Source organism: Dreissena polymorpha, chromosome 9, assembly GCF_020536995.1.
Source record: "Dreissena polymorpha isolate Duluth1 chromosome 9, UMN_Dpol_1.0, whole genome shotgun sequence".
Lineage (NCBI taxonomy): Eukaryota > Metazoa > Mollusca > Bivalvia > Myida > Dreissenidae > Dreissena > Dreissena polymorpha.
In genome coordinates, this window is record NC_068363.1 from 103,613,039 (window position 1) to 103,629,856 (window position 16,818).

The 16,818-nt window shown below is 37.0% G+C and overlaps 1 protein-coding gene and 1 long non-coding RNA gene across 2 annotated transcripts; one reads left to right on the forward strand and one right to left on the reverse strand.

Moving 5' to 3' along the window:
• Positions 1 to 700: 700 nt before the first annotated feature.
• Positions 701 to 1,657, forward strand: LOC127846327 (uncharacterized). The gene has a single exon (XM_052377494.1). It carries the CDS (start codon positions 701 to 703, stop codon positions 1,655 to 1,657), a length of 957 nt encoding a protein of 318 aa, XP_052233454.1.
• Positions 1,658 to 7,878: 6,221 nt separating this feature from the next.
• Positions 7,879 to 9,596, reverse strand: LOC127846424 (uncharacterized). The gene is made up of 3 exons (XR_008033505.1): positions 9,465 to 9,596; positions 8,885 to 8,985; positions 7,879 to 8,378 (listed from the first exon to the last, which is right to left on the reverse strand). It is a non-coding gene; the product is annotated as an uncharacterized LOC127846424 (long non-coding RNA).
• Positions 9,597 to 16,818: the final 7,222 nt, after the last annotated feature.

The window sequence follows — 16,818 nt, forward strand, 5'->3', positions numbered from 1 at the left end:
GAGTTTTAATGCAACTCTTTGGAACTAATTTATTGCCCATTTGCGCAGATGGAATCATTCCACGCACTTCACAAATGTTAACAATTGAACATTTTTTTTTTTGAGTGACGTTAGGAATTACTTCGACGTGTGTATGTATGTTGGTTTCTTAACATAAAAAAACCTTATCAATTTTATAATAATGAATTAAGACTGATATAAGATATCATGGTATGAGATGGTTTTCTTTAATTCAGTGAATGCAATGTAACCGTCGTTCAAGAGATGGTTTAGTATTCTGTAACCTCAATGATGATCGCTTTGAATGATCATGACATAAATGAGACGCTTTCATAACAATAGTCCGTTCTGAGCCCAACACAGAGGTGAATGTAATGTAACCGTCGTGCAAGAGATTGATATTTTAGCTTGATTGCTCCGCAAATAGCACTGACAAAGTAATCGCATGTCAACTTCCGGTTTTGTAAAACTTAATTACGGCTCTAATACTATGTATTTTTGTATACCTTGACGCGACTTTTAAAAAACTTGTTGTCCACGGACAACTTAATTGAAAAAAATCAGTTGCCCAGACAAGCCAATGCACGACTCGGGAAACTCGGACATTTGATTTCGCCACCCCTGCCCTGGGTTCCGTGTACTGTGCCCCACGAGATGGACAGTGCGTGCAGCAAGCCTGTGTAGTGTCTTAGACAACTACATGTACACTGTGTTACAGACCTTGTGGGACACCTGCTACGAGCTCGGAGACACGGAGATCCGTTCCAGGATAGTAGGCGTGCGGTCCCAGATGGAGAGCTTCGACCTCTTCTTTGGTGTCCATCTAGGTTACATCATCCTGCGACATACATACAACTTGAGCCGCACCCTACAACAGAAGGACATGTCCGCATCAGAGGGTCAGGCAGTTGCTTCAATGACGGTGGAAACATTGACCAGCAAACGCTCCGACGATGTCTTCGACAAGTTTTGGGTTGACGTCAATAGCCAGCTCGATGACGTCGACGTAGGAGAGCCAGTGGTTCCCAGGCGACGCAAGATGCCGAAACGCTATGACGTTGGAACCGGGGCCCACGAGTATCCAGCCACAGCACGTGATTGGTACCGCCCGGTCTACTTTGAAGCATTCGATTTGGTGATCGCGTGTATCAAGGACAGATTCGATCAGCCAGGCTTCAAAACCTACAGATCCCTCCAAGACCTTCTTGTGTGCTGCGCCCGTGGTGGTGACTACGCCACTCATCTGCGGAGCGTGATGGACTTCTACAGGGACGCCTTCAACGAGCAGGCGCTCACCACTCAGATGGAGACGTACCAGGTCGCCGTACGGGACAAGAAGGTCAAGACCATCACGGACATTGTCACGTTCTTCCGCGACTTGCCTTCTGAGTCTCTCCTCTTTTTCTCGGAGGTGATGCGCGTCTTCCGCCACGTCCTGGTAATGCCCGCCACCAACGCAACCAGCGAGAGGTCCTTCTCCGGCCTGAGACGCCTGAAGACGTACCTCCGGACGTCTATGACACAGGGGAGACTCACCCACCTCATGACGCTCCACGTGCACAGGTGTGCTACCGACGCAATGGACTTGTTAGATGTTGCCAATGAGTTCGTCAGTGTGAAAGAATCACGGTTAACTATCTTCGGGAAGTTTTCATAGAATGTGACACTTGGCATTAACATTACGCGAACAGTGCATGATAAATTGTGGCTTAAAAATGAAATATCCGTAATTTTTGTTTATTTAACTTAATTTAATAATATTTATTTATTCTGGTTCAGTATTTTAATAGTGCTCGAAATGTGGATACATTATTTACTAATCATGTCATATTGTATTGGTTGTTGTGTATTTTCATGTGGTTATTTATAACACTCTCCCATTTTCAGGTGTTAAATATGTCCATCAGTAATAAAATATATCCATTGTGAATGTAATGTTAATGTTTTTATTTATCATATCACTTGTTAAACTCCGTCATTAAAATACATAAACATTTACTTCATTTTATGTTGTAATTAGAGTTTTTGGAAAGAAAATAATAACATTTATATCAACATGAAAGTTCCCCAAAAACGCACCATATTAATTGTAATTGTATTTTTTTTCGGAACCACGGGAGAGGACAACCCTCTCAAACGAACCTCTTTATGTTCCCAGTACAGAAATTGGACCGCCTCCCAATATTGGGAGGTTATCTACGCCCCTGAAAGTTAACAAATATCAAAAACTGAACTTAAAAACAACTTTAACACATGTTAGATATTTCGTGTAACTTCCCAGTAAAATCAATTCTCAGTGATGTATCTGCCGAAAAGGTCATATGGTTTACGGCGGGCAGAAAAAAACAGCAGGCAGTGAATTAGTTAATACATTGAGAAGTAAACACACTTCTATACTGCTTGGTATTAAATTGACAAGCAGCCCGGGAGAAGTAAACACACTCGTTTATTCCGTCGCATTAAAGTCAGTGAACAATTTTAGTGCCTGATGTTACATGTTTCTCAAATGACTAATATTGTCTTTAAATTTTCTACCATGCGGTTATAAACTGACAGGGGCGATATCAATTAAGAAGTTACTGTGAAACCATTTATTTTCGTCAGCACGAAATTTTGTCCTTTTTAAAAAAATGAATATTTCGTCAGCACTTAAATTCGTTCATTGCTGGTTTTAAAAAAAGCGTCCGATTTGTTTGTAATGTTTGTAATACATGTAATACGCGGTTGCGAACAAATCGTGCTGGGGAAAGAGGGGTGACACTTGATAGTCACTTGCAGGAGGTAGGCCTTGTTTGGCATGTGCCAATTAACAAGTCTGTTATTGCAGGTGATAGTAACTGTCCCTTATTATTTTATGTCATTGACACGTTCGTCGTTATGATTAGCGAATAAGTAGGACTGAATAACCGTTAACGAGTGTTTTAAACAACGAAGCCAATTGCCAATTAGTCTTTTTCCATTACAATATCGGACAAACAAACACAAATCAATATGTTCTTTATTAATCTGTTATAAAAGCGCAGAATATATTTCAGTCAGGTGTTGATCACACATCGTCAAAATTTAATTGCGTTTAATAGTATTGTCTTTAATCCGGATTCGCCGCGTGTTGGCTGTATAATCTGCAACACCCCTGAAAAACACAATACACAAAAAATGGGTAATAAAGTTGTTAACAATTAGCGCTAATCAACACTATTATACCTAAACGAAGTCGACGCATTCGATACAGCCTTATTGCATTCGCGTTTTACAGGAAATGTCTGTTGTCAGTACACTGTATAATGCACACCCCTTTGTGTCAAAACCGGATTCAACTTGAGTGTGAATAGTCGACTGTTTCATGTTCTTTGTATCTGTACTATAAGTATACCAGTCAACAAAAAAGATGCGCGCTTCCGCATATGGGTATTCGGACGTTAAAAAAAATGACCTACGGTTCACGCCGTCGAACGAAATAAGCAATATAACTCGTTTTTTTTCCTATTTCTTTACTTGCAAAAAATACTAGTGGCTTATAACTTACCTTGCAATCTTTATTTCTCGCATTTTGCGAGTGTGCGAGTGTAAATTTCGAGCCCTGTGTATATGCGTGGATTACGCTGGATTTAAATGCCTCATGCCTACGGTAATTCAGTCTTATTTGTTTCAAATATGGGACATGATTGTTCGTTAGGATCTTGAAATCGTCAATAGGTCGAAGGACGAAAAACACGAAAATTAATGTCTGACGAATAATAATGGTTTCACAGTATTACTTTTTAACGAGGAATTCACAACGATCGACACACTACTCTAGATACCCGCGGACACAACTACTTCTAGCCAACGGAGAAAGACATCCTGAACCGACCGAAGAAATACTTATTTATTTGCTTTCATTTTACTTGCGAACATATTTATAAAAACATATATAATCGAAATCGTGTTCTAATTTACGATATATATCGATATACACAAACTTGTTTTCGTTCGTGTGTGTTCCTTTTGAAACACTCGGGCCTTAGATCGGCCGTTAATCACGGGCGCGACCTCCATTTTGCGATGCATGAGCCAATCATGCTTCTTAGGTGGCGCGAAGGACCAAATGTTTTGACATTTCACGGCTAATTCTTCAGGGCGAGTAGGTTTTACATTTTTCCCAACATATTTTGCATTATTTTAAATATTGGGCAATGTAGTGAGACTCCGCGAAGTTAAATTCATCCACAAATGTACATAAACATACAATCACAACCCATTCGGAAACGTGAGGACCTTTATAGTAAATATATAAGTGGACCTTTATAGTAAATATATAAGTAACCAACTCAATTAAGAAGGCAAGCCAATAACCTGAAAAAAAACATATTGTACGATATGAACCAAAATAATGTAATATTCAATAAATCCAATATACAAATTCTCAACATTTTCAGAATATTTTTCTACATGAAATGTGTTTATACAGTATCATAACTCACGAAACAATTCAAAGATGTTATTTCGGCTGGAAACGACGAGTTTTGTCCCCTATTCCAATTCCTTAATTTACTTAAAGGCAAAGGTCAATGAATTATAGGCTCAAATGCGTCGTTTGTTGCTACTAAGATCTGCAAAACATTAGGATAGCTCCGGCTTTAATCGTTAACCTTTTTTTTATTATACTCAAGTTTCTTTCCAGTTTTATAGAATGTGTATATTCAATGACAGAAATCTTCAAAATCTCTATGCAATACAAGTTTCTTCATAATAATGTAGACTTAACTCTTTGGATTATACTCAAATTATGATCGAATTAAGAAAACATAATCGAACAATCAACCTGCAATACGACACAAAACGTGTTTTGTCGGCACCGAACATTAAAATAGCTGACAATGTGAATTGGCGCCCTCTTCTGTCAGTAGCGCCACCTCCTTTGCAAAAATATAAACTATCGTTTAGATCGACAAATAGCCCATGTTGTTGTGCATGGAACATCTTATACATGTTAAAGCAACGGTTTGGTGTTGTTAGAGATTCAATTTGTTGTAAATTTGCTCGTTACACAAGCGAAATACCTCGATTTTCTGTTAAATATTTCACCTTGTCACAACTTATAAAGGGCATCACGTTTCCAAATAGGTTGTAATTATATGTTTCTGTACATGTGTGGATGAATTAATCTTAGCAAAATCGCACTTCATTGACCGATTAAAAACACAATGCGAAATATGTTGAAAAACATATAAAACCTTCTCACTCTATAGAATAATTAGTGACTTTACAAACCATCCGGTGCTTAACGACACCTCGGAAGTGGCATTGGCTCATATAGCAATGCATCGTAGTAATGGTAATCTGGGTTTAGGTGGGTAATGTTTTTTAACAAGCATGTGCCATTAATCAGTTTTGACTAGGTGAAGTTCGGCATTTCAATCAACAAATTTTAACCCAACTGGCTTTGAATTGACCGTGCCAAGGTCGTGACAAAAACATTGATTCGCAGTGTATGCGTTATGTCGTGCTGTACGTTTTGCTCTGTATTTTATAGGCAATTGATTTCTGTCTAATACGTAGGGCTATATTTTTTGTAATCTTTTGGATCATAATTATCCTAATGTAATTATCAGCAAAAAGTGCTTACATTTAAACAACCGACTGATTGTATGCTTGATGCTTGTATACTGCCAAGACCAGTCCCCACACTAGTTATGTTGTCGGTCGGCAATCGATCCCGCGGTCTGCGGAATGTTTTGCCAAGCAATTTATCAGCATATAACGCTCGTCTGTAAAAACGTCAACAATAATAATTTACTACAAAACAATAAAGACCACTAATTAAATATTGGCTCAATACCCTGACATTCAACGAACAAAACTGTCAATTTAATACATGATAACCAACCGTTGGTACTTAAAAATAGAATTCGATTAAGGTAATGCTTTTGTCAAAGTCAATAAAAAGCAATATGTGTGCAATGCCTTCTAACTAAAAATCATTTCTGATTGAAAAATCAAAAACGACTTTGCACTCTGTACGTCTGTTTGTTAAAAAAACATATAAAGCGTTCACGAATTATTAATAAATAACATCGCATAGTCACGCATTTCAATACACATACACATGATTGTGCAAATATACATATGTAATAGAAATATAATTAAAAGTGTGGGGTTAGTCTATTCAAACATCCTACCAAATTTTAATTTCTACAATGGATCAGCTCAGTTGAATTATCCTAAGGGATATTAAATAATTATAACTCCCTGATTATACTCCTTTAATTGACGTTTCGGAATAATGCCTTTATCAAAACAATGGAAATTATGTTAACTACATTTTTACGTCATTTGACTGCACAATTTAAATAACAAAGAAAATGTTTTTAAGGATGTTCGATCGTTTCCACTTTACGGTAATTGATTCTCTATATCGTGAAAATTAAAAACCTTTATATATTTTCACGGTTTCAAAAGATTAGGTTGGAATAAACGAGTGAAAATTCTAGTTTTACTGTTTTGATTATGCGCCTATAAATTTTCGGAATTTACATATTTTCGAGCAATCTCCACGCAGAGTTGTCGTTCCTTGCTCTCACATACAACTCTGCATAAGGCTCAGCACGCCATTTTGTCTACCAAATAGCTAAAACCGAACAAACGCATACAATGTATATTTGAGTGGATATTTAAGATCGCATGCATTTAATTAAGAAATATGACTTTTAAATGTACGATAAATCGTGCAAAAACTTGTGAGTTTTAATGCAACTCTTTGGAACTATTTTATTGCTCATTTACACAGATGTAATCATTCCACGCACTTCACAAATGTAAACAATTGTACATATTTTTTATTGAGTGACGTTAGGCATTGCTTCGACATATTTATGTATGTCGGTTTCTTAACATAAAAAAAAACATATCAATTTTATAATAATTAATTAAGATTGATATAAGATATCATGGTATGAGATGGTTTTCTTTAGGTTATATTACACTAATTCCGATTCCCATAGGGTCCCATTATAAAACTGACAACTTTCACAGCATTTTTCTTGCCTTTCCGACGCATCCATTTTTCCGAACCTGGTATCATTTTAAAGATGGATCTGTCATCTTCCAATAATTGCAATCAAAAACATACCGTCTCGCAACTTCTTAGAAAGTAAATCGCTGTCGAATGAACCCACCGTAGAAAAACGTGTTTCGGAATCCTAATTTCGACAAAAGCCCCACACAATAGAAAACACACCCTCAAAAGTTCATCTTTTAAGTTAGCTTCCAATCCAAGGCATCAAAGTACTCCAGACACATACAGGATATTACAAATAACCACAAAAGAGAAAAGGAACTCTTTAGAAATAGGCACTACTTTCGAATGGACCACGGAGGGATACACAATGATTTAGTGTAATGTAACCTTTAAGGGAACTCAACTTTGTCCTATCTTTTTCAAACTTTTTCCACATGAGATTTCAACTATTTCCACAATGAATATGCAATTTCAGTGCATTCGGATGGGGGTAAAGGCCTTAAAATGGCCATTTAAAGCGGTGACTAAATTGGCCGCAGTCAAGTCGGAATGCATGATTTTTAGTCTAAGCGACGACAGCTGATTTTGTGTCTCCAATTATTGTTACGCGTAACTCTTATGGCAAAAACTGGTATCATTGCATGCGAAATTCACAAATATATCAGCAAAAGGCCCAAATAAATGTATTGATTGAGAATCACTGTACTTTTCTTGATGAAATAGGAGACTTTTTTAATTTTAAGCACTTTTTTCAATCGAAAACTCACTGACAGCATATAAAATCATGTTTCTTAAGAAAATTATTATTAAAAGCTTCACTTACAATCTAAACATACACATTGCAATTACAAAAATTAATGCTATTATGATGAGAGGCATAATTTGCAGCTTTCAAGCCGATACAAGCCGGCTACCCAAAATTAACATTTAAAAAGGCGCAAATCGCTCCTTCAACAGCTTACGACACAAAGTGACACTTAATGCGCATCCAGATAGTATCTCTCTTATAAATAAGTCCTGTTAGCGACATTTTATTAAGTATTCTCTTTAAAATCCAGTGTTGAAAGCGTAAGTTTTGCAAAAATGCCCACAGTCACCATGCAAAAGAGCATGTTTGCTAAGGAATTCCTACGCGAGTGGCCACACTAATGTCGTGGCAGGAAAGTCATTTGGGTGTGATTCCTCTGTAGTTCAGTGTACATTCATTCCACTATCTGGGGATGACTATCAGGATCAATTTTTCCAGCTTGGTGTAGTGTTGACCTTTCAGGATGTTGATGGATCGTCCACAAGCGCTGCACCACTGCGGCCTCTGTTCAGGACACAGAGTCGGATTGAGGTGTACACAAACCCGCAGTCAGGCAAGGACCATACAGACCTTTAATAAAATAAATGTTTAGGCCCCTGAAACTGGCAATTATGTTCAACACTGAGATAAGGAAACACATAGAGGAGACATCATGCCACGGCTTTTTCATTATTGACACGGCAAACTCGAGCAGCTGGGGACTTGGCTCTAAACAAAAACAGGTATGCTCCATCAATGTGAGCAAGATGGCATGTCAGAGTTAAAAAGGGCAAACAAACATACAAAAGAGATATAAAGGAAATTAGAAATTAAATGCCAGAAGTAATTTTAAGTATTGTTTTTCTGTCTGCAAGGGTTGCTGTGGAAAATAGTGCTTAACGCATAGTTTGGCCTGTAGGGGTTCTGCTAGCAAGAACAAATCGAAGTCATATCTGCCCGCGAACTATAAGCTTGAGATAACCATATCTGATGAAGTACTGCTTTGAGAATGCATTCTAATTGTACTTGAACCAGATCGCATTGACAGCACAAGGCTTCAGACTCCCCAAAAGTGTGAGGCTTTCAATAGTGCTTACCTGATACCAGACCGCATTGCCCAAGACAGTGACTTTCTCCCGGAACTGCACAGGCCGCATCCGCAGCACAATCCTTAAGCTCAATCATGGTCTGGCTGACTCTGAAATAGTGAAATCTGAATTTACAGATGCTCATTTGTCTAAAGGTTATGAGTTTATTGCCTATCTTATTAAAAGCAAACACAATGACATGCTTAAGAAGACATGTGCATTTCTGAAAAGACATACAGCTGCCCGATACTTGACTAGGAAAAGGCGCTATGGTCTTCACTCTGAAATTCATTACTCTAAGGGCTTAACAGAACAAAAACCAGATTTTAAAGCTAAATGGCCCCACCTACAGCTAAATATGCTTTATAGGTTGAAAATAAAGTTATTTGTCTGAAGAACTAGTGCTATTAACTCATCAGCTATGTTGCTCCACTGGCCGCAATTCTGTAAACATAGTGTATATATAGAAATACCTTGTCTACCACCTGCACCGCATCACTACGTCCACTGTAAATACACAGCTAAGTTAGTACTTTAACGAACAAACTGAAGTTCATGTGTTAATTAAACAATCAGTATGATGACTCACATTGAAATCATGTCCAGTGCACCAGTCAGAGCAAGACAGCTAGCGGATTGTTGACCATCTACGGCTCAAGGACAAACAGTCAGGCCTACAAACAAAGAGAAAAATGGCATAAATGGGTTGCATGCATGTAATTTGGCATATTTTTCATCTTGCTCTCCACCTAAAACTTCAATCTATGGACATAATAATAATAATATTAACATTTAAGATTTGTTGGAAATGTTACCCTTACTTGTCCATACCTAGTCCCCCACCCATCCGGAACAGGCCAAAACCACCTAAAACATTCATTTGGACCAAAATATTGACATCTCTCATCTATTTTAGCACCCAAATCATCAAAACATTCATTAAAATTCATTTTCTACTTGTCTCGCTTGCAGACGAATCCATGTGACCTTGACATTGCAGTAAATGTGCTTTTTAAAGGTCATATTACACTAATTCCGATTCCCATAGGGTCCCATTATAAAACTGACAACTTTCACAGCATTTTTCTTGCCTTTTCGACGCATCAATTTTTCCGAACCTGGTATCATTTTAAAGATGGATCTGTCATCTTCCAATAATTGCAATCAAAAACATACCGTCTCGCATTTTCTAAGAAAGTAAATGTCGAATGAACCCACCGTAGAAAAACGTGTTTCGGAATCCTAATTTCGACAAAAGCCCCACACAATAGAAAACACACCCTCAAAAGTTCATCTTTTAAGTTAGCTTCCAATCCAAGGCATCAAAGTACTCCAGACACATACAGGATATTACAAATAACCACAAAAGGCATGTCTCACATTGTTAAATGGCTTATATTCAAGAAGAGAAAAGGAACTCTTTAGAAATAGGCACTACTTTCCACGGAGGGATACACAATGATTTAGTGTAATGTAACCTTTAATGCAGTTAATGCAATGTAACCGTCGTGCAAGAGATTGTTTAGTATACTGTAACCTCACTGATGAACGCTTGGAATGATCATGACATGAATGAGACGCTTTCATAACAATAGTCCGTTCTGAGCCCAACACAGAGGTGAATGTAATGTGACCGTCGTGCAAGAGATTGATTTTCGAGATTTACTGCAATGAAACCAAGCGTTCGATTGCTTGACGTCACTTCGTGATCGACATCGATGAAACGCTTGCTTTCGCTGTAGATGTTATTTTCTGTGCAAATACAAGCGTCTATTGATTACGAAACGATAATTTGTCAACAATGAGAATCAGATACTTGGCTTAATAATTTTCATTTAAAATGTCTAATTTGGATATAATTCGGAATACAAAATGAAACTTAAACGTTTTTTTTAAACGTTCCAAAGAACAATATGGACTTCAATAGAAATACTATTTCCACCGACAATCAAGATTTCCGGTATGACCACTGTTATTTTGACGATTTTTCTATCGGATCGTCGGTAAGCGTGACCACATGTGACAACAGCGATGCCAGTTGGAAAACTAGTAGACGTGTCGTTGAACTCGACACATTGGCCGAATCGCTTTCAGCATGCAGTTCTTGCCAAGTGCCCATGAATTTACTTAACACAGTAGGAAGCAGGGATTTCGGACAGGCATGTGTTTTGGAAATACAGTGTAGCAATTGTGGTGCAATACATAATGTGGCTACTGGACGGAAAGGTTTACGGAGGTTTCGTCACACTGCAGTTTCGTCACATAGAATTTACTGTAGAAAACGGGTAGAGGGTTCGTCACAATGGTAATATATAGGTGTGAATAATACCGGGAAACTTTAGCACCTTTGATTGACACCTTTCTACTGTCAACATGTTGTTTTTTCTTTTCTGTTAAATTCGATTAATTGAAGTATTTAGTGAATAAAAGCATATCTTCAACATCGTTGTTAGTCCTAACTGTTTGTCTATAGACGCTCCAGTATGGCAAGCGGTTCGACGCATAATCCCAAGAAACAAGGTTTCTCATGAGAACCTAGTTACTCAGAATGAGAAACTAGGTTCTTGCTTGAAGATTGCACATGGCGTCAAGAACCCAAGTTTTCAAATGAGAACCTAGGTTTTCATGAGAACCTATGGTTCCCAAATGAAAACCACGGATATGGCAAGCAAGCAGTTCGACGCATAATCCCAAGAAACTAGGGTTTTCATGAGAATCTAGGTTCTCATTTGAAAACCTAGGTTCTCATGAGAACCTAGGTTCTCATGAAAACCCTAGTTTCTTGGGATTATGCGTCGAACTGCTTGCCATATCGGTGTTTTTCATTTGGGAACCATAGTTTCTCTGGGAATCTAGGTTCTCTGAAAACCTAGGTTCTCTGAGAACCTAGGTTTTCGGAGAACCTAGGTTTTCAGAGTAGGTTTTCAGAATAACGCGTCGGACGGCGTAAACTTGCTCGTTTGGAATACGGGACACATATTATTCAGGGCGCAGGATCAATGGGATTCACATATGATTACACACGGGCTGGACAGAATGAAAACACGCCGTTAAGAACTTTATTTTTGCAGATATCTCAAGTTATTGAAATATGTTTGCAAAGTCTTTAGCGCATAAGTTTTTCTTGCAGTGTTGCCGATATCTAACGATTGAATAATACATTATTACACATAATCAATAGAGATAAAACTTGTATTTTATACCATAATGATTGCTTCCTACAAGTAGGTCACAGACATACTTAAAATAGAAAACTGTACCGTACAGTCGTTTGAGGCCCGAACAAGGGAACTGAATATTTGAAACTCATTTAATGCTGTAACAATGTATTATGTAACGATTGATCTGAATTTTTAGTCTCAAAATAATATTTAAATTTACAAAGATGTATTTCATAAACAGTTCAATTTTTTAGTAACGTGTTCAGACCAATGTCGACCGATTACTTTACTAATTTCAATCCTCAAGAACACCCATGCACGGAAACATGAACAAGAGGCGGTTAACGACGGCTAATGCCTGCTGTCACAAATATTCAACAGATAAGTTTCGTAGAATATTACTGAGCATTGTCTGAACATTGTTCAGAAAATGCTCTTGGGGAAAAACATTCACGGTTTCACGCCTTTTTCTATTCATTTTACACATATGCCGCCAGCGTGTACCAAGCAATGGGAGACAACTGGAGGTTATGGCAAGCGGTTCGACGCATAATCCCAAGAAACTAGGTTTCTCATGAGAACCTAGGTTCTCATGAGAACCTAGGTTTATGAAATCCAAAGAAACCAGGTTTCTCATGAGAACCGAGGTTTATGAAATCCCAAAAAAAACAGGTTTCTCATGAGAACCTAGGTTCTCATTTGAAAACCTGGGTTTACGCTTGAGAACCTAGGTTCTCATGAGAACCTAGGCTTTTCATGAGAACCTATGTTCTCATAGACACATAGAACTTAGGTTCTCATGAGAACCTAGGTTCTCATTCTGAAAACTTAAGTTCTCGTTTGGTATCCTAGGTTTTCACAAGAACCTAGGTTCTCATGAGAACCTAGGTTCTTATTTGAAAACCTAGGTTCTCATGAGAAACCTAGTTTCTTGGGATTATGCGTCGAACCGCTTGCCATACTTCAGTTCTCCAGCTTCCACATGAATCCACGTGCGCTCAACGTAAGTGACGACATTCAGAAGAGGACCGCCAACCTGGAATAAGCAAAATTTATGACATATGCGTACAGATCAATTTAGTTATTGTATTTTTTATAATATATAATGTTATTAACAATAGAAGACCATTGAAGTAATGTGTATACCATAAATAATTATGAGGTTAGTATTAATTATTATTAGTACCTCTTCAGCCTGTAGGATCATCTGTTCGATTCGCCGTGCCGTATTCTGAAGCCTTGATTGGATTTTGTGGTTGCAATGAAACAACTCCCTTATTATATACTCTTGTTTAACAGACGTTATTTACTCTATATGTATAAATACACGCAGTTTGTATAATCCACGCTGCCAATTTAAGCAAACTTCTTTAATTGCCAATTAAAGGCGTGTGTCGCTAATTGATTGTTTGCTATGCACTAATTAATATGTTTGCACTATCAAGTAATCAATAATTGAAATATCTTATAATCGTATATTGGTAGTCGATAGGGTGTGGACGCGTTTTCATGTGCTCCACAAATATGTGTTTTATTCATACATTACGCGCACAGAAAAAGTTGATATTATGGTAGAAAAAAGGATAATATGCAAAGTGAAATGCAAGTGTAACATTTTTCGCATAAAATCAACAGTAAAGACAAAAAAGATACTTTTTAAAGCATGTTTATTAATATCACAGGACAACTATAAAATAACACTGACAAAATTGTACAGTTTTAGCTGGTACTACAACTACTAAAATAAATACGCTTCATTATAACAAACAGTACGCTGTTTAACCTAAGTCAAACATAAATCATTTAAATAATATATACAAGTAAAACCATCATTTGTTACAAAACTCAACTCAATAACGCTAAAAAATAACATAAAGAAGCATATATCCCAATATATTTATTTACAACATCATATTCAATTGCAATATCATTTTATTCTATACAATATATCAGTGTGACGAAACCTCCACTGCCCTCCTTCATAATATCAGTGTGACGAAACTGCATTGTGACGAAACCTCCATCACCCGGACGGAAACATGACAGAGTTTATGACATGAACACAAAGCTTGCATTGGGTAAGACTTTTTTTGTCTTTTTGGTATATTGGTGCATAATATCATGATTTATTGTCTAAATTACAGATACTTTTGAATACATTCAGATAGTTATCTCAAAGTACATGTAATTCCTGTGTAGTCTACATGCATACATTTTTTTATATTGTACTTGCTATATTTTTCCTTCATATTTTGTCTGATTAATCATTTACTGCCAGTTAACACAAATACAGTAGAATGTGAATGGTTCATGTGTTGTCCTTAGTTAAATTTCTTTATTTTCTTCCTGGAGCCCTATTTATTAATACCAGTAATAAAAATGAAATTTTGCAAGTTTACAAAACAAAATATTCTCAATTCTTCAAATACGTATTGGTTTTGAAACTAAAGGGCTTAAATTAATTATTATTTGTGTGTATGTATCTCTAGGTCTTATAAAATTATGTAACTTTTGTAAATTATTGACATTATTTCATATTATTTTATTCCGCATAAGCATATTCTAGCATTGTGGATTGTAAACTGTTCTGTCATTTACTGCAATCTGTTTCAGGTAAATCATAAACTGGGTGTTTCACCTGGGACTTTCACATCGAAACTGGCCCTTCCCCGTGACCTTCAGCACAAAAAAGAAAAGGCTATAGCTGTTGCTCGTGCAGCAAAACAGCAACGCATAAGACTCAAAACTGGAACGGTATTTTTAATTATGGGCATTTTATTTTAAAAACACAGTATTCTTCATGTGTATGCCCCAAATTGGCAACTTAGTTTTCGCACTGTCCGTGGGTCGGTCGGTCAGTCCGTCATACTTTTCGTGCCTGCTCTCTAATTCAAGTAGTTTTCATCCGATCTTCACCAAACTTGGTCAGAAGCTGTGTCTAGACCAAGTTCGAACATGGCCATGTGGGATCCTGGGTTTCTGGGTTTCTTACAATTGTAAGGATTATTTTTTATATTGTTACAAAGTTGGAGTTTGGGGCATCCGTGTCGTGTGGACACATTTCTTGTTTGAGATTGTTTCAACAGATCCATCAATTATATATGCAAAGTAGTAGGAACATTTAAAAGCATATGCTAATGTTTGTAAATTGATTATTTTAAAAGCATTAATGCGCTGTGTAATCATTTCTTTAAATAAAAATCGGAGATAACCCATGAAGGTGCAATATAAAGAAGTGAAACTCCAGCTGCTGGAGCAGTGTTGAATTTTCATTAAAAACAATTAGTTGGTCCTTAATTAAAGCAAGTGACCGATTGCCCAAACAGTACAAAACAGCACAATACAGCACAATACAAACCAACATAAACACAAAATATGAATAAAGCTGGGGTCACCGCCTTGGAACGGTCAATGCAAAGCATTGGGGGTTTAAACCTTGAAATTCTGTTTTCCTGTTCAGGCATTCAAAGGACAGTGCAAGAAGTACAAGCGGGACCAACATACAGTTCAAACATAGAGGACCAAGATGTTGAAGTTACAACTTTACCCCCACCTGTACCCAAGCCTGGTCCAGCAGGGCTAGACACTACTGGGAAGGAATTTGTTTTCTTTGATTTGGAAACAAGAGGGTTAGGTAAAGTTTTAACATATTCCTTATTCACAGTGTTGCACATACAGTTTATCTTGGTCCAGTTCAGGTATTTAGGTACTCTAAATCTCCAAAATTCAACTTCTATTAAAAAATATACATATTTACTTACATGTGTAACATAATTCAACCTGTTACTACTGAGTAACTCAATGTGAGATATCGTGTGAATTGTTGGTCAACCTAGCATATGATTGAATTGCAACAAGAGTTATGTTCAGACTAATTTCTCATTTTGCTTTCATATAATAAATCATTCTTAATCTTTATTGATAAAATGATAGTAAATACCTATAGATGATGCAATGTTACATTACCCACAACTGGCTATAGTATTTTATTGTGCATCATTTAAGAATTTAAACACTCTTCTCTTCGCTTCTTCAGATTTATGAATAAATAAGATGCCAAAAACTTACTTTGATATATCCATAAATCGAAGAAAAGAGCGTTTCAATTTTCATAATAACAGTTATTATGCCCCCCTCGGAAGAGAGAGTTAATATTGTTTTGCTGGATAATGGTCTGTCGGTAGATCATTTAGTTTCCGATCAATAATTTGTCAACTTTCTCACGAATTGTTTTTTTACTTTTCAGGTGCATAGGTATTGGACAGTATATAACACATATTTAAATTATGGTCACTTGGTCAAAGGTCAAAGTCACAATAAGTGTGAAAATTGTTTCCGATCAATAACTCTCCAACTGAAAAACTCTCTTAAACCACAATGCATAGAGAATGGATGTGAAGGAACCTCTTCTACGATTGTTCAAATTAAGCTTCAAAATAAGTCCTGGCCTGGGGAGGGGGGGGGGCAATGTTTTTCCTTTTATGTTTATTGTAAACACTGCAAAAGTATTTTAAGAAGTTTAGATTGTACTTGGGCGAGCGACCCAAGTCCATCTGATTAATGGAGCTAAAATGGATTTTGTGCAATTTCTATGTAAACTTTTTGTTTTGTTTTTTCAGAGCGTACTTCTCACATAATTCAGATAGCTGCAGTGCATTCAACTGGTCAGTTTTCAACATATGTTATGCCTGAGAAGAAGATGTCATTGAAAGCGTCAGAAATAACTGGAGTGACAGTTGTTGGCGACTCTATGCTTGTCAAGGGACAAACAGTAACAGCTGT